This window comes from Pteropus vampyrus, unplaced genomic scaffold (genome assembly GCF_000151845.1).
Source record: "Pteropus vampyrus isolate Shadow unplaced genomic scaffold, Pvam_2.0 Scaffold16, whole genome shotgun sequence".
Taxonomy (NCBI): Eukaryota; Metazoa; Chordata; class Mammalia; order Chiroptera; family Pteropodidae; genus Pteropus; species Pteropus vampyrus.
The window spans coordinates 9,651,774-9,663,780 of record NW_011888797.1 but is presented as its reverse complement, the minus strand read 5'-3'; the positions used below and the strand labels follow the sequence as shown (position 1 = coordinate 9,663,780).

Below are 12,007 nucleotides of genomic sequence, written 5' to 3'. Positions count from 1 at the left end.
CCCTGGATTGAGGCCGCTTAATTATATTGTGGTCATGCCTGTCAGTCTCATTTCTATAAAATGTTCTTTCTAGAAGAGGAATCTGTGGTTAATGGATCCTTTTCAAAGATTCAGCTTTGGGTTTGCTTTTTTGTTTTGTTTTTAATCCAGCCCAGCAGGCCCACTGTGCTTCGCTCTGGGCCAGCCGAAGTGAGAGATTGGAAAGAAGTGGCCCCTTAGAACCCGAAGCTTTGGGGGTGGCTGGAAAATTGGCCCATGCCTCTGTTACTGTTCCCCCAAAACAAACAATAAAAACTCACCTGCGAAGTCTCTAATAGCTAAGCCGCTTTGGGCCTTCATCCTCCTGGACCTGCTCCTCTCCTCGCCGCCTGGCGAATGTCGCTCACCAGCCCAGTTTTCCTCTTCTCTCAAGTTCTGACTCTGAGACTCCAGCAGGGCCATGTCGCATTGTGTACGTCAGGGCTGAACACTGCTGGGTCTGGAGAAAAGGGTCGCTTTCTTTCCCCCGCCTGATCGCTGGAATTAATCTGTAGGATGAAATCAGAAGGAATTCCCAGAAACCTAAGAGAAAAGAGAGCTGAAAGGTTCAGGAATACAAGTCAAGATTCTCTAAGTGGTTTCTGTAAAATTACTCTAGTCTTGACCAGGGAGTTATAATAAACTCTTTGTAATAAATTCTGATAAACCGACGACTCGGGGTGTTCTTTTGGCAAACAAACAGTGCCGATTGGGGCTCAGGATGTCATTCCGACTGGGCTTTGTGATTCTCGATGAAGATCTTGTTTCTCCAACGCCAGTTGGTCCACAAATACAACAGGGCAGAGGTCTAAGCTGAAAGCCGAGGAAGGAAGCCATGCCCCAGGAGCAAACTCTGGCCTAAAAGTTGCCAGCACGCCTTTCATTTCCTTTGATTGCCCCTTCTCCAAGGCGGCCGGAGCCCCTGGTTTCTTCAGGAAGCATCTTCAAGTGCCATTATTGTTCATCTGCTAGCGTTAGAGTTCCTGGTATTCTCTAGCAAGTCTGACCCAACACATTAAAGGGGCGTTTCGTAAAAGCCGTTGTTCTCTTGACAGAGCTCTTTGTGTTCCAACATGGAGTCAGGTTTGTCCTGAGCTTCGCCTGGCAGTGTCCGTCTCCTTCCCTGTTCACGCCTGTTGTCCTTCCCTCCTGTCCTCCCTTTTCTCCCCTCTGCAGACCTGTGATCGAGGCTTAGTCCTCTCTGCACTGGACTCAGCCAGGGTGCCTCCTGTCAGTCTTTTCCCCAAGGGGAATGTTGTCGAAGAGCAGGGCAGAACTGACCTCAGGGTGTCAGATCCCTCTCAGTATCCTGGTGGCCTTTGCTGCAGGCCGTCAGCACTCACATGTGGCTTTTGAATTTCCCTGCACCCTGACCATCCTGTCAGAGCTGCCTGAGCAGCAACTCCACACAGAGAACATCCTTGCTCCTGGCTCCGCCCACGGGAAAGGTGGCTAAACAACCAGCAGTGGTTCTTGGCAGGTTTGCCTGTGCACTGGGAGCTCACCTGTGTGAGCTGTTAGATGCATTTTGGCCAAGAGAAGACTCGCTTGGGGCCTTACTTGCCCTCCAACATCATGAAAGCTAAGATCGGTCCCTTGGGCTTCTTTCTAGTTATCAAGAGTGCCTTGTGAGGAGGGCTGTCTATTCTCTGCTTCCTGTAACTGGGGACTTGGGCCTTAGCAGAGTTCAGACCACGGTCCTATCTGAGGGAGTGTGGGTGGAGGCACTGGGCCAAGTTCAGCTGGCTTCTGAACTATGTTGCTGCTGACCTAGCATCTCCCTGTGTGGGGCCTACCTTTGTGACTTGGAGAGAACATTGCAGGTGACCATGTTGTGTGCCTGGGAGCCACCAACGAGGCCTGCCTTCTTGCTGGCTGACTACTAGGCCGGCAGGCTGCCAGAGGCTTCATGACACAAGGTCTCTGAGGCCTGTCATCCACATGCTGCTTCTGCTAACATGAAGCATTATTTCATACCTGCTTTTTCTCACCTCTCTGCTTCCCAAATGCTTGTAACCCAAGCTCGTGACTTGGGCTGGCTTGGAGAAGGTAGCACATAGCTTACAAGGCCCCATGTGGCATTTTGTGAGTATGGATGGTCCTTTCTTTGCAGCACCGAGGCTGCTGGTGGCACAGTGCCCTGCCCTGTAGGAGCTCTCTGTGGGGAAGCACGAGGCATCTAGAGACCTGGGTTCTTGGCCCAGCTTGTGTGACTTTGGTCAAGTCATTGGGTTTCTCGGGACTTGGTCTCCTGACCTCTGGACGCAGGTGGTTGAACCATATGCTTTCTAGGGCTTTTCCAGCCCCAAGGTTCCGAGCTCAAACCCACAGGTCTCCCCACACTTTGTAGTTGGTTTCGGCCCAAGTATACTTGTTCTTTGGCCCATCGAGACCCTCTTGCGGTCTACAAGAGGCTCTCAGGAGAAGGAACTCTGGAGTCCAGCTTCCAGCCCAGGTGACAAGGAGCAGGGGCTTACACAGCGAGCGCCCCCAAGGTCTGCTCTGCAGTTTTCGTGAAGGATGGACCCATTGGTGGTGGAAAGTTTCAGGCCCTTCGTCGTGGGTCATCCCGTCCGTCTCACTCTATGCAGGCACATGGCCCAAACTGAAACTGCCCTTTGCTCTCATTTTTTCTCATTCTCATGAAACCTGATTGACCCGAAGTTAGGTCCTGGGAACAGGGTGCTCTTCCAGGTGTACCCCCAGAGAGAGCAGCTCTGCCTGAACCCCAGGAGGCATTATCTTAGCTTTCCGATGAGTCAGTCCTGGCCCAACACTGTTGGTGAACCAGGCCCGTTTTCTTCCTTCTGTACTTCCTGTCGGGGCTGATGTCACCACTCTGTGAGCCTCGTGGCCTTTTATGGACAAGAATCAGCAGCTCCTGTCACAGAGGAAGTAGTGATAAGGCCCCCAGCATAAGTCTGAACCTGGAGTGAAATACCTGCGATTAGGTGTCCCTTCTGTCAACCTTAGCCAGGACCTGAGCTGCCTGGAAACACCTGTCCATTCAGACATCTGCTTCAACTTTGAAAGGCCTCGAGGCATTGGCGGTTTAAAATAAAACCAGGAGAGGGAATGGCCTCTGCACCGAATGTGTGGCTTAAAACGTTTCTTGTTCTGAGGAGGGCATGCGGTGGGGAGCTGGAGCTGCAGGGGGCTCAGGCGGTTAAGGACAGTGTTTCCGAGCACCTGTGCTGTGCCGTGTCCGTTAGGCACCCACACCATTCAGTCTTCAGAGAGGCCTGTCCTCTGATTCCCCAAGAGGTCGGGGAGCCAGGCGTTGCGAGGGAGAGTGCAGAGTGAGGTCTGGAACCAGGGCTCTGGAGCACGAAGCCAGTATCTGTCTCCTTTCCATGTGCTCCAGGCACGTGGGCCAGTGGTTGTCAAAGTGTCTTCTGAGGAACCCTGGCTCCACCTCCCAGGCAGCTCAAGTTCTCTTTTTTTTTATCTCCTGTTCTTCATGTCGGGGATTCGGGAAGATTTTATCTGAGGAAAGACAGTTGTTTTCTTTTAAAAGCTTTGAAAACCACTGGAGAGAGAGTCATACACTTGGTTCTACGCTACTGCCACCCATGTGGGACCAGGGCAGGAGGAGTTTAGGCTCCGAGGTCGGACTAAGGGCCTTCGTCCCCGCAGGGAGCCTGTTTCCCAGAACAGGGTTTTCTCTGGAGGGTGCACTCCCCTGGCCTGGACTGCAAGGTTCTCGTCTGTGTGTCTGTCTCCTGGTGTGGAGGAAGGAAGGGTGTTGCAAATAAGCCTTCAGTCCACATGGGCCCTAGTAAGCACTCGAGCCAAAACAGTGGAGTGGGCTGGACTCTCGGGTGTCGGAATCTGTGAAGAAGGGCTTATGGAGTGAGTGTCGCCGGAATCCATCAGGGGTCTGGCAGGGTAAACTGAGTCAGGCAGACAGCTGAATGGTTGCTGAGATGTCTAACATCTCACTGCCCAGAAGAAATGCCTCTGAGCTCAAGAATGAAACAGAACTGTGAGAGGAGGCTTATGCGAAACAGGGACAACACCTGCCTTATCTACCTCCCGAGGTGACTGCGAGGCCGCAGGGTCACAGACCCAAACCTACTGTACGAACAGAACAGATTTTCCTGGGCGGAAAGGGCCATGGATGTAAGAAGGCCATATTGTCATTCATCGCAGGCAGGTGAATTTGGGGTGCCAGGTCGTGGGGACAAGAGTTGAGGAAACGAGAAAGGCCTCCCCCGTTAGTTCTCCTTCGCCAAAGCATTTGCCCGATGAATGTTCTAGCAAAGTGATTTAAGGTTTCTTTAGAGTGAAAAATCAAAATTTTGAAGTGTTTCCTTTTGGGCTGTGTTGATAGTGCTAACTTGGCTTCGAGAATTAGAGGTGAAAGGTCAGAGGAGAGGAAGAGCTGGGGGTGGAGGTCACATGAGTCTGGTCAGGAATTGGAACGTGAAGTGCGTACAGGCCTCTGTGTGTGTGTGTGCACCTGTGTGTACATCTCTGTGTACGTGTACCTGTGTGTGCACGTATGTCTGTGTGCGTGTGCCCACGCACGCCTGCGGCTTTGTGTCGCTGCATGTCTGTGTCCACGTGCATACATGTCTCTGTGCACATACCCGTGTGCACGCCTGCCCATGTGCAGCTTGTCCACGTCCCTGTGTGTGCACATGTGTCTGCGTGTGTGTGTGTGGGGGGGCTCTGTTTCCTGTTGTTCAGCAGTTCAGCATCTGACTCCTCACACAATTAGAGGAATTCCAGCCATCCTAGGGACCAGGCCTAGACAGTTCTGGGAAAACGGTTCCTTCTGGAAGGGATGGGAATGTTTCCTTTTATGGTAGCGTTGGCCACTGCTGCCTCACGACTTGCCAGCACATGCAGGCACAGTCTTGCCCGCTTGCGAGTAGTGACTAAACATGCCTGCAGCTGGGTTGGCCCAGGAAGATGCAGTGGGGGAGGCCGGGGTCCTGGATCTCAGTCCTGTTTGTCCCAGATCCTTGTCGGCCACCCCACTGTTCTTAGGGGCCAGGCAGTGGGAACTGTGTCTTCCCCAGCCTGTGGCTCCCATGCCTTCCCTCTGCCTTTCTGCTAGTCCTCGCGAGTCTCTGCCTCAGCTCTGGCTACAGCCTTGAAGGACTGTTTTTTGGGAAAGTCGAGATGGGGTCAGCAGGTTGCCCCCTGGGGCCTGCTCTGGGCAGCTCCACAATGATGAGGGGATGGGGTTCGTGTGAAGGTGAGTGGCCCAGTTCCTGCCACACCTGCACCCTGTTGTTTCTCAGGGAGCTGGGGGAGGGGCAGCTGCCGTTTGTTTGCGTCTGTGTGAGTGTGAGGTTTAGTTTTCCACCTTTCTTTCCCAACTCCCTCTTTCCCTCTCAAGCGACCCAAAGATGGGAGAAGAGATGGCAGTAAATGCCCAGCCCCGTGTGCTGCGAGACCAGGCACCCTGGAGTCTCACCCTGCCGAGAGGCAGGTGACCTAGCTGCGTTTGCAAATCCCTCTCCCAAGGCCATGCACAAGGGAGGCCATGAGTCACCCTCCTGGTGCCCCGTCCTGCAGGGCCCTGGCCTGCAGTAGGAGCCAGTGAGCACGTCCTCCCAGATGGCCTGCGTCAGTCTATCCAGCACCAACGCTGCTAACAGCTACTAGTCCTGCACATCTTCCTCCACTGCTTGACTGGTTCTTCTGCTCCCCTGACAGTGCCACTCATCACCCGTCAGGACAACCCCTGATGGGGCCGTAAACAGGGAGCAGCCATTCGTGGGGTGTGTTCTATTTACAGGGTCCTGTGCAGGTCCTTTCCATGTGTTATTTCTGTTCTTCAAACTAATTCTGCCAGGGGGTTAGTAGCATATTTACTTTATGGATAAAGAAACCGAGACTGGGAAATTAAATACCTCTCTGCAGCCCAACAATTAGTAAGTAGCCGGGTCTTGGATTCAGGCTGATTTGACTTCGGTTGAGCTGTTACATGAAAAGGGAAGAAAATGAGTTTGTGTTTTTAGCTGTTGCTTAAAATTAGACACCCAGCACTGGCACAAGTCAGCCTGAAAGTCTTAAAGTATTTCTATCAAACTCAGCCTTCAAAGTCTGGGTATTAGTGTTCCTCTTGCACCCAAGGGAGTCAGTCGTTTATATCCATACTTGCTGAGCAGTTCACAGAGCTGGGGACAGTTGCCAAAAGTTCCTGACAGCCAGGTCTGGAGACTGAGTTGTCACAAAACTGATCAGGAGCGATGATTCTGATGAGCTGTTTTTTTTCAGCTGTCCCTAAACTGACGTCGTTGAGCATTTTTCACGGGTCAGACACCACACTTGTGCTTTCCTGCATGTTATTTACATGTATACTATTATCTTCCATCCCAGGAGGAGGCTGAGGCTCCAGGAAGCTACACATGTGACCAAGACAGTGTCTCGCCCCATTGCAAAGCCAGCCTTGTCTATCACAGCCCTCACTCAGCCTCTTAACTGATGCTCCTTATTTAAATGGGGACAGTATTTAAAACACCTGCTGCCAGCCTAATTACTAACAGCCCGAACCCCCAGTTATAAACACACAGGGCACCACTTTCACACTTCGTTAAGTAGACTCCTGGAGAGCTTTTCATCAACTGACTTTCTCAGAGGTGGGAGAGGCAACTATTTCTGGTGCCGTGGGGTGGGCCAGGCAGTTAGCGAGGGCGGTCAGAACTCCTGTGGAGCTGCCACCTCGGAATTGTTGGATTGAAGTACAGGGCCAGCCGGCGTGCACTGGCCAGGGTGGAGGACCCTTTGCAAGGCCAGCATTCGTAGCTTTCTCTCCTAGGAAGTGGGCAGCTCTTCAGAAGCCAGAGAGGGAGCTTTTTGTAGCTGGCAGAGAAATTAACCCGATATCTCCTTTGTTTCAGACCGAGAGGACCAGTCCATTTTGTGCACGTAAGTGTCTCCGTCAGGGTTGCGGGGCCGTGTGTCACCCCAATCTGCTGTTACCCTTGAGGACTCCTACGAAAACCTAGGTTGATGAGCTCCGTTTCCAGTTCGAGTCCTGTGGCTTCCCCAAGGGATGGGCTGCTCAGTGGTCTCACAGCGTGAATGGGCTTTATTTGATGGGCAAAGCTTTAATCGCCTTCCTCAAAAGAGCGGGTGGGCAGTTGGATGGGTTTTTAGCAGAGAGCAGAAGCAAGAGTCTTCTCAGCAGAGCATGGCTGGCGGCTCTCGGCCCCTCTGGGACGCCTTTTTCTGGCTCTGAGCAGTGGCTTCCTTTACCTGGATCGAAATGGACACTGGGCTTCTCACCCACACCCTCTGAATTTAACAAGGAGATAAATAAACTCCATTGCCGAGGGAGTTAGTGGTACAGAACATTCCTGCAAGTACAATTTTAAAGGAACATGTATAAGTGCCTTTGACCCCTGGGTCAACAGCTGCCTCACACTGATTCCTAAGACATTTGGATGTGAAGGCTGCCAAGTGACCAGGGCAGGCGCTGGATGTCAGTTTACTTCTGTCTGGCCTCTCGAGGGCCATGGGAAATGGCCTGAGTGAGGATTCCAGAACTAGCATTTATTTGCCTGTCCCCTTTTCTGCCGCTAGGTGTTGGGTACCTCACTGGCGGTCAACTAGAGTGGTAGGCCGTAGAGCATGCAGTGGGGAAGGGACAGACTTCGGGGGTTTGGCCATCCCTCCTCTGAGAATTTCCTTGGCTTTCTTGGCAGGGGTGAGTCTGGAGCTGGCAAGACGGAGAACACCAAGAAAGTCATTCAGTATCTGGCTCACGTGGCCTCCTCACACAAGAGCAAGAAGGACCAGGTGAGTGCAGGCCTTCTGACCCACAAGGAAGAGCATTTCATGATCCGTGGCTTGGCTTAACATGAGAGCGTTTGGGGAACAAAGCAGAGGCTGGACCTGCTTTCATTGAGGCTGTAGCATGGCTGTCTTGGGAGTGGGTCCGGTGGTAGCCGTCCCATTTCTCCCTTGGCCTCCCGACTTTGAGTTGCTATGGAAACTGGAAACCAATGGGGGTTCGCGCTCCTGGTGTCTGCAGCTAGCTGCTGCGTGGCCTCCACCCCTGAGGTTGGAAGAGAAATTCCAAAGCTGTTTCTCAAGCTACTGGAGACTTGCAGGTCCTGGGGCAGGCCTGCGTTTGACTCCCCACTTCCTTTCCCTGCTGTCGAAATGCCTCTGGGCGGACAGCCCCCTGGCGAAGAGAGAAAGGGCCATCGGAAAGTCTTCTCACTTCCCTTTTTCTCCCCTCTCCCTCTTGGTGGATTATGGGCGAACTCAGCAGTGTCCTGGCTAGGTGAGCTGCACGTTTACTGCACGTTCTGCACCAGGAATGCGTGTTCTGATCATCGTGTGCCCTTGAATTACATACTTTTTTTCTAAGCAGCTTTTCACTCTACACCATTGTCACTTTCTGCAGCTAGAACTATTCTCATAAGCTCAGCTCACTGACTGTCTCGGGAGGTGGGGGGTAGGGTGTGACACACGGTGACCTCTCGTGCACTCTGAAAGGACAACTCCTGCAGAATGGTTACAGGCCTCGTCACCTAGCTGTTCTCAGAAACTCCGGTCCTGCCCAGAATTCCCCACGTATAGAGCCCCGAGTGAGGTGCGGTGGACCGGGAATCTGCCCTCCCGGAGCCTCAGCTCAGTGCTCCAGACCAGATGGAGACGGCCGGCCCCCTCACCTGCCACTGCCCGCAGTGCCGGTCAGAAGCAGCGCCCAGAAGGCCCACATTGGACTTTCTCAGAGTTGGGGTGCTCAGTCTTAAGCATGCCTGTGTGGTGCTCTCTCTCTTTCTCTCAAGCACACACTCTTAAATTTCCCTGTGAAATCTAAGTGTCCTTGGTGTCCCCTCAAGCCACCAGGGGAACCGCACCGTCTGGGTGGCTCCTTACAGGGTGCTGTGTGCAGCATATGTAAGTAGCGGTGTGTGTCTCTTTGCATGCAGACCTGGGGTGTGTCCCACAGAATGTCCTAATGAGTACAGCCGTCTGGAATGGAACCAAAAGTAACTTCTCATGTGCCAGATTTCTCAAGACATTCTGAATCTTTTTCCATGGGGCGTCAGGAGTTATATTTAGAAACTAATAAAGATTTTTTTGCTCCATCCACCGCCCCCCCACCCCAATTTCCATTCTTTTTAGGAGGCCTGTTTTAAAAACAGGGCTGTGAGGTTAGGAGTTCTCTAGCTGTGGTTTTCCATCTCTGCATTTGCAGTGAAATCTATTTTCCAGCTATTTATTGAATGCCTCGTATGCACCTGCATCTCTGGAGGGTGACCTTGAAGTCCCTGCCAAGACAGGACCATGGTTAAGAGTGGGAATGTAGGCCCATGCGCCTTACTTCTGGGGCTCCCAGCACTCCTAGTACTCAGGCAAGATGGCATATGGAGGAGGGCGTGATAAGAAGGAGCAAACTCATCACATTCTCTTTGCCAGGTTTCGGTGTGTGAATGGCACCCTGCCCCTGACTCCAAGTCCAACCAGAGTGATTGACTAGGTTACCTCTGCTCAGGCTCTCGGTTGTAGAGGCGATTGACCACTTTGGTTGATTTCCTTGCCTGAAGCTCTGCGGTGATATTCCACACGCAGCTGGGCCACAAAACACTCCCGAACTTGGTTTACCACTCTCGTGTTCTGAGGCTTGTCACGGCATGCTCTGGGAGTGAGCTCTCTCTCTTCCTTGCAGTGACTCAGTAGCTCATCTCAAGACCACCCACTGGGACGTCCCTGACCGTACCTTGCTGTGGGAAGGCCGGGCTTTGGCAGGGCTGCAGGTTGGCAGAGCAGAGCTTGGACGAAGGGACTTCTCAGGTAGTTGTAGCCCAAGGTCAAAAACATTATCCAGTGAAGTCCTTCAGAAACCAGATGGGGAATTCCAATCCTTACGAGCACACGCTGCTTGCAGCGTACCTCATAATTTCATATTATGCAAATTATACAAATTCCATTGAAAGATAAGTCCTTTCTGTGCCAAATTAGGCATTAGTTAAAAATGCATAAGTTAGCCATCACCATTGTCAACAAGGAACTGGGCCCTGCAATCCCAAAGGGTTGCTCCCGAGTTGGCTTGGCATTCTGTGTTTCATGGCAACAGCCTGTGGTCCTGAGGCAGAGGCCCGAGCAATGGCAGGCTCTGGTCAGGGCCACGCTCCCAGGGAGTGGCTCGGCCAGCCTGGCTGCCTGGCTGCCTGGCCTGTGTTTTGAGAGGAACATTTTAGCGGGTGGGGGAGCAGCTCTCATCCAAATTGGGCCCCATGGGCTGCCTTGCTGACTTCCCAGACCCGCCTGAGCCCCAGGGATGGCAGCCCAGTGTTCTGTGACCACTGGTGCCAGGGACACATGGAGAGCCTGCTCTATGGGTGTTTGACCCCTGCCCCTTGACCTGACTGCTCTGACCCTCCTTCACTTAGCTGTATGGTCTGAGAATAGAAGACTCCCTCAGCCCTGGGAGGAGGTGGGTATGCCAGGCCCCTTCCGGTCTCTGGTGGACTTCCTGCATCCTCAGTGGTCTGCAGATAGATCTGGAATATGGCAGGTATGCCCGGAAGGCCGTGGTTCATGACTCTTGGAAGCTGCTGCTACTCAGCCTTCCTTTTCATCGCTCATAGGCAGTCTTTATTCCCGTAAAATCCTGGCTTGGCTCCAGCCTTGCTAATAAGTACAGAACCCTGCCTGGCCTTGTGCGATCTTCTTTCCCCCTAGAGGATACCCAGGTATTAAGGTGAACGAGATCCGTATTTTTCTCAGCCAGTGTCAGTTATTATCTGGCCTGCTGGGAGGCCAATGGCTGCTTCCAAAGTTGATCTGACCTGACAGGTAAAGCCCCCAGTGGGGCTGGGTCTGGGCAGGAGGATGGCAGTGACTGACAGGTGTTGGTAGAAGACTTGAATTTGAATACTGCTTTGCTGGTTGATAGGTATTTGGCCTCAGGCAGATCATACCCGCTCCCTGAACCTCAGTTTTCTCTTCTGTGAAATAGGGCTACTCTGTTTTGCCTACCCTGAGTAGCGTGAGGCTCCAGGGACAAGAAGGCATAAGGGTGCGTTTTGTCAACCACAAAGCATCATTAGAGCACAAGTACGGGCTATCGGTGTTACTGATAAACAGTTCAGAACCCAAAATGGGCTTTGTTGATCCCATGCTGGGAACAGATTTCGGGGGTGGCAGGACAAGGGACCAGTGAGGTAAATGCATTGTTTATTAAGACACGGATGAGATGAGCTTGTGTTTTTTGTGGATCTGTCCCATGAAAAGGAAAAAAAATGTGGGTGTTGGGTGGGGATTAGAGATAAGGAAGGCAGAGGGAGGCCAGTGTACCTGGGGCAGAGATGTCCCAGAGACGGAACGGTGTCTCTGTATCTTTTCTTGGTTCGGGTGCTGCTCTCCAGCATGTCCTCTGGGGCTGACCTGGGCCCTCGTACCAGGTTCCTAGAACTGGGGGAGCCCACTTTCCCGTTTTAGGGTTGCTGGTCAGTCAGTCCAGGGAAGTAAGTTCAGACCAGTCAAGGTCTCTGGAGACCTTGCGGGAAGGTCGTTCTTGAGTGACACAGATCAGGCTGAGGCTGCCGTGGTGGGCACCAGAAGTCTTCATTCCAGGTGTGCTGGGCGTGTAGACACGGCTCTGCCACTGTCCCTTGCGTCTGGCAGAGCAGGTTTGGCAGCCTGAGCCGCTGCCTGGCCTTCACTGCACCTGGGTTCCTTCCAGGGTGAGCTGGAGCGGCAGCTGCTGCAGGCCAACCCCATCCTGGAGGCCTTCGGGAACGCCAAGACCGTGAAGAATGACAACTCCTCTCGATTCGTGAGTACTGACCGGCCGCGTCCCAGCTCTCGGGGCTGAGGCTTCTACCCAGAGCTCTGGCATGTGTCGCCTTCCAGCTGGGTGCTCTTACTTTCAAAGTGAGGAAGGTTTAGACTTGGTGCTTCCTGGGCCCGCTGCATGGAGCAGGCTGGGTCATACCCCAGTAGGTTTGGACCTGCATAAGTAGCTTCTTCAACCTAGGTGGCAAAAAGCCAGCAAGGGAGTACGGCGTCA

General features: G+C 52.9%; 1 protein-coding gene across 2 annotated transcripts in view; it reads left to right on the top strand.

Annotated features, from left to right (window-relative positions):
- Positions 1 to 12,007, top strand: part of MYH9 (myosin heavy chain 9) — a 90,710-nt gene that overhangs the window by 42,390 nt on the left and 36,313 nt on the right. For both annotated transcript variants that reach the window (XM_011387308.1, XM_023527404.1), the window contains exons 4-6: positions 6,876 to 6,903; positions 7,683 to 7,776; positions 11,681 to 11,773. In XM_011387308.1, the coding sequence (XP_011385610.1) occupies positions 6,876 to 6,903; positions 7,683 to 7,776; positions 11,681 to 11,773 (215 nt within the window). The remainder of the gene's footprint in view (positions 1 to 6,875; positions 6,904 to 7,682; positions 7,777 to 11,680; positions 11,774 to 12,007) is intronic.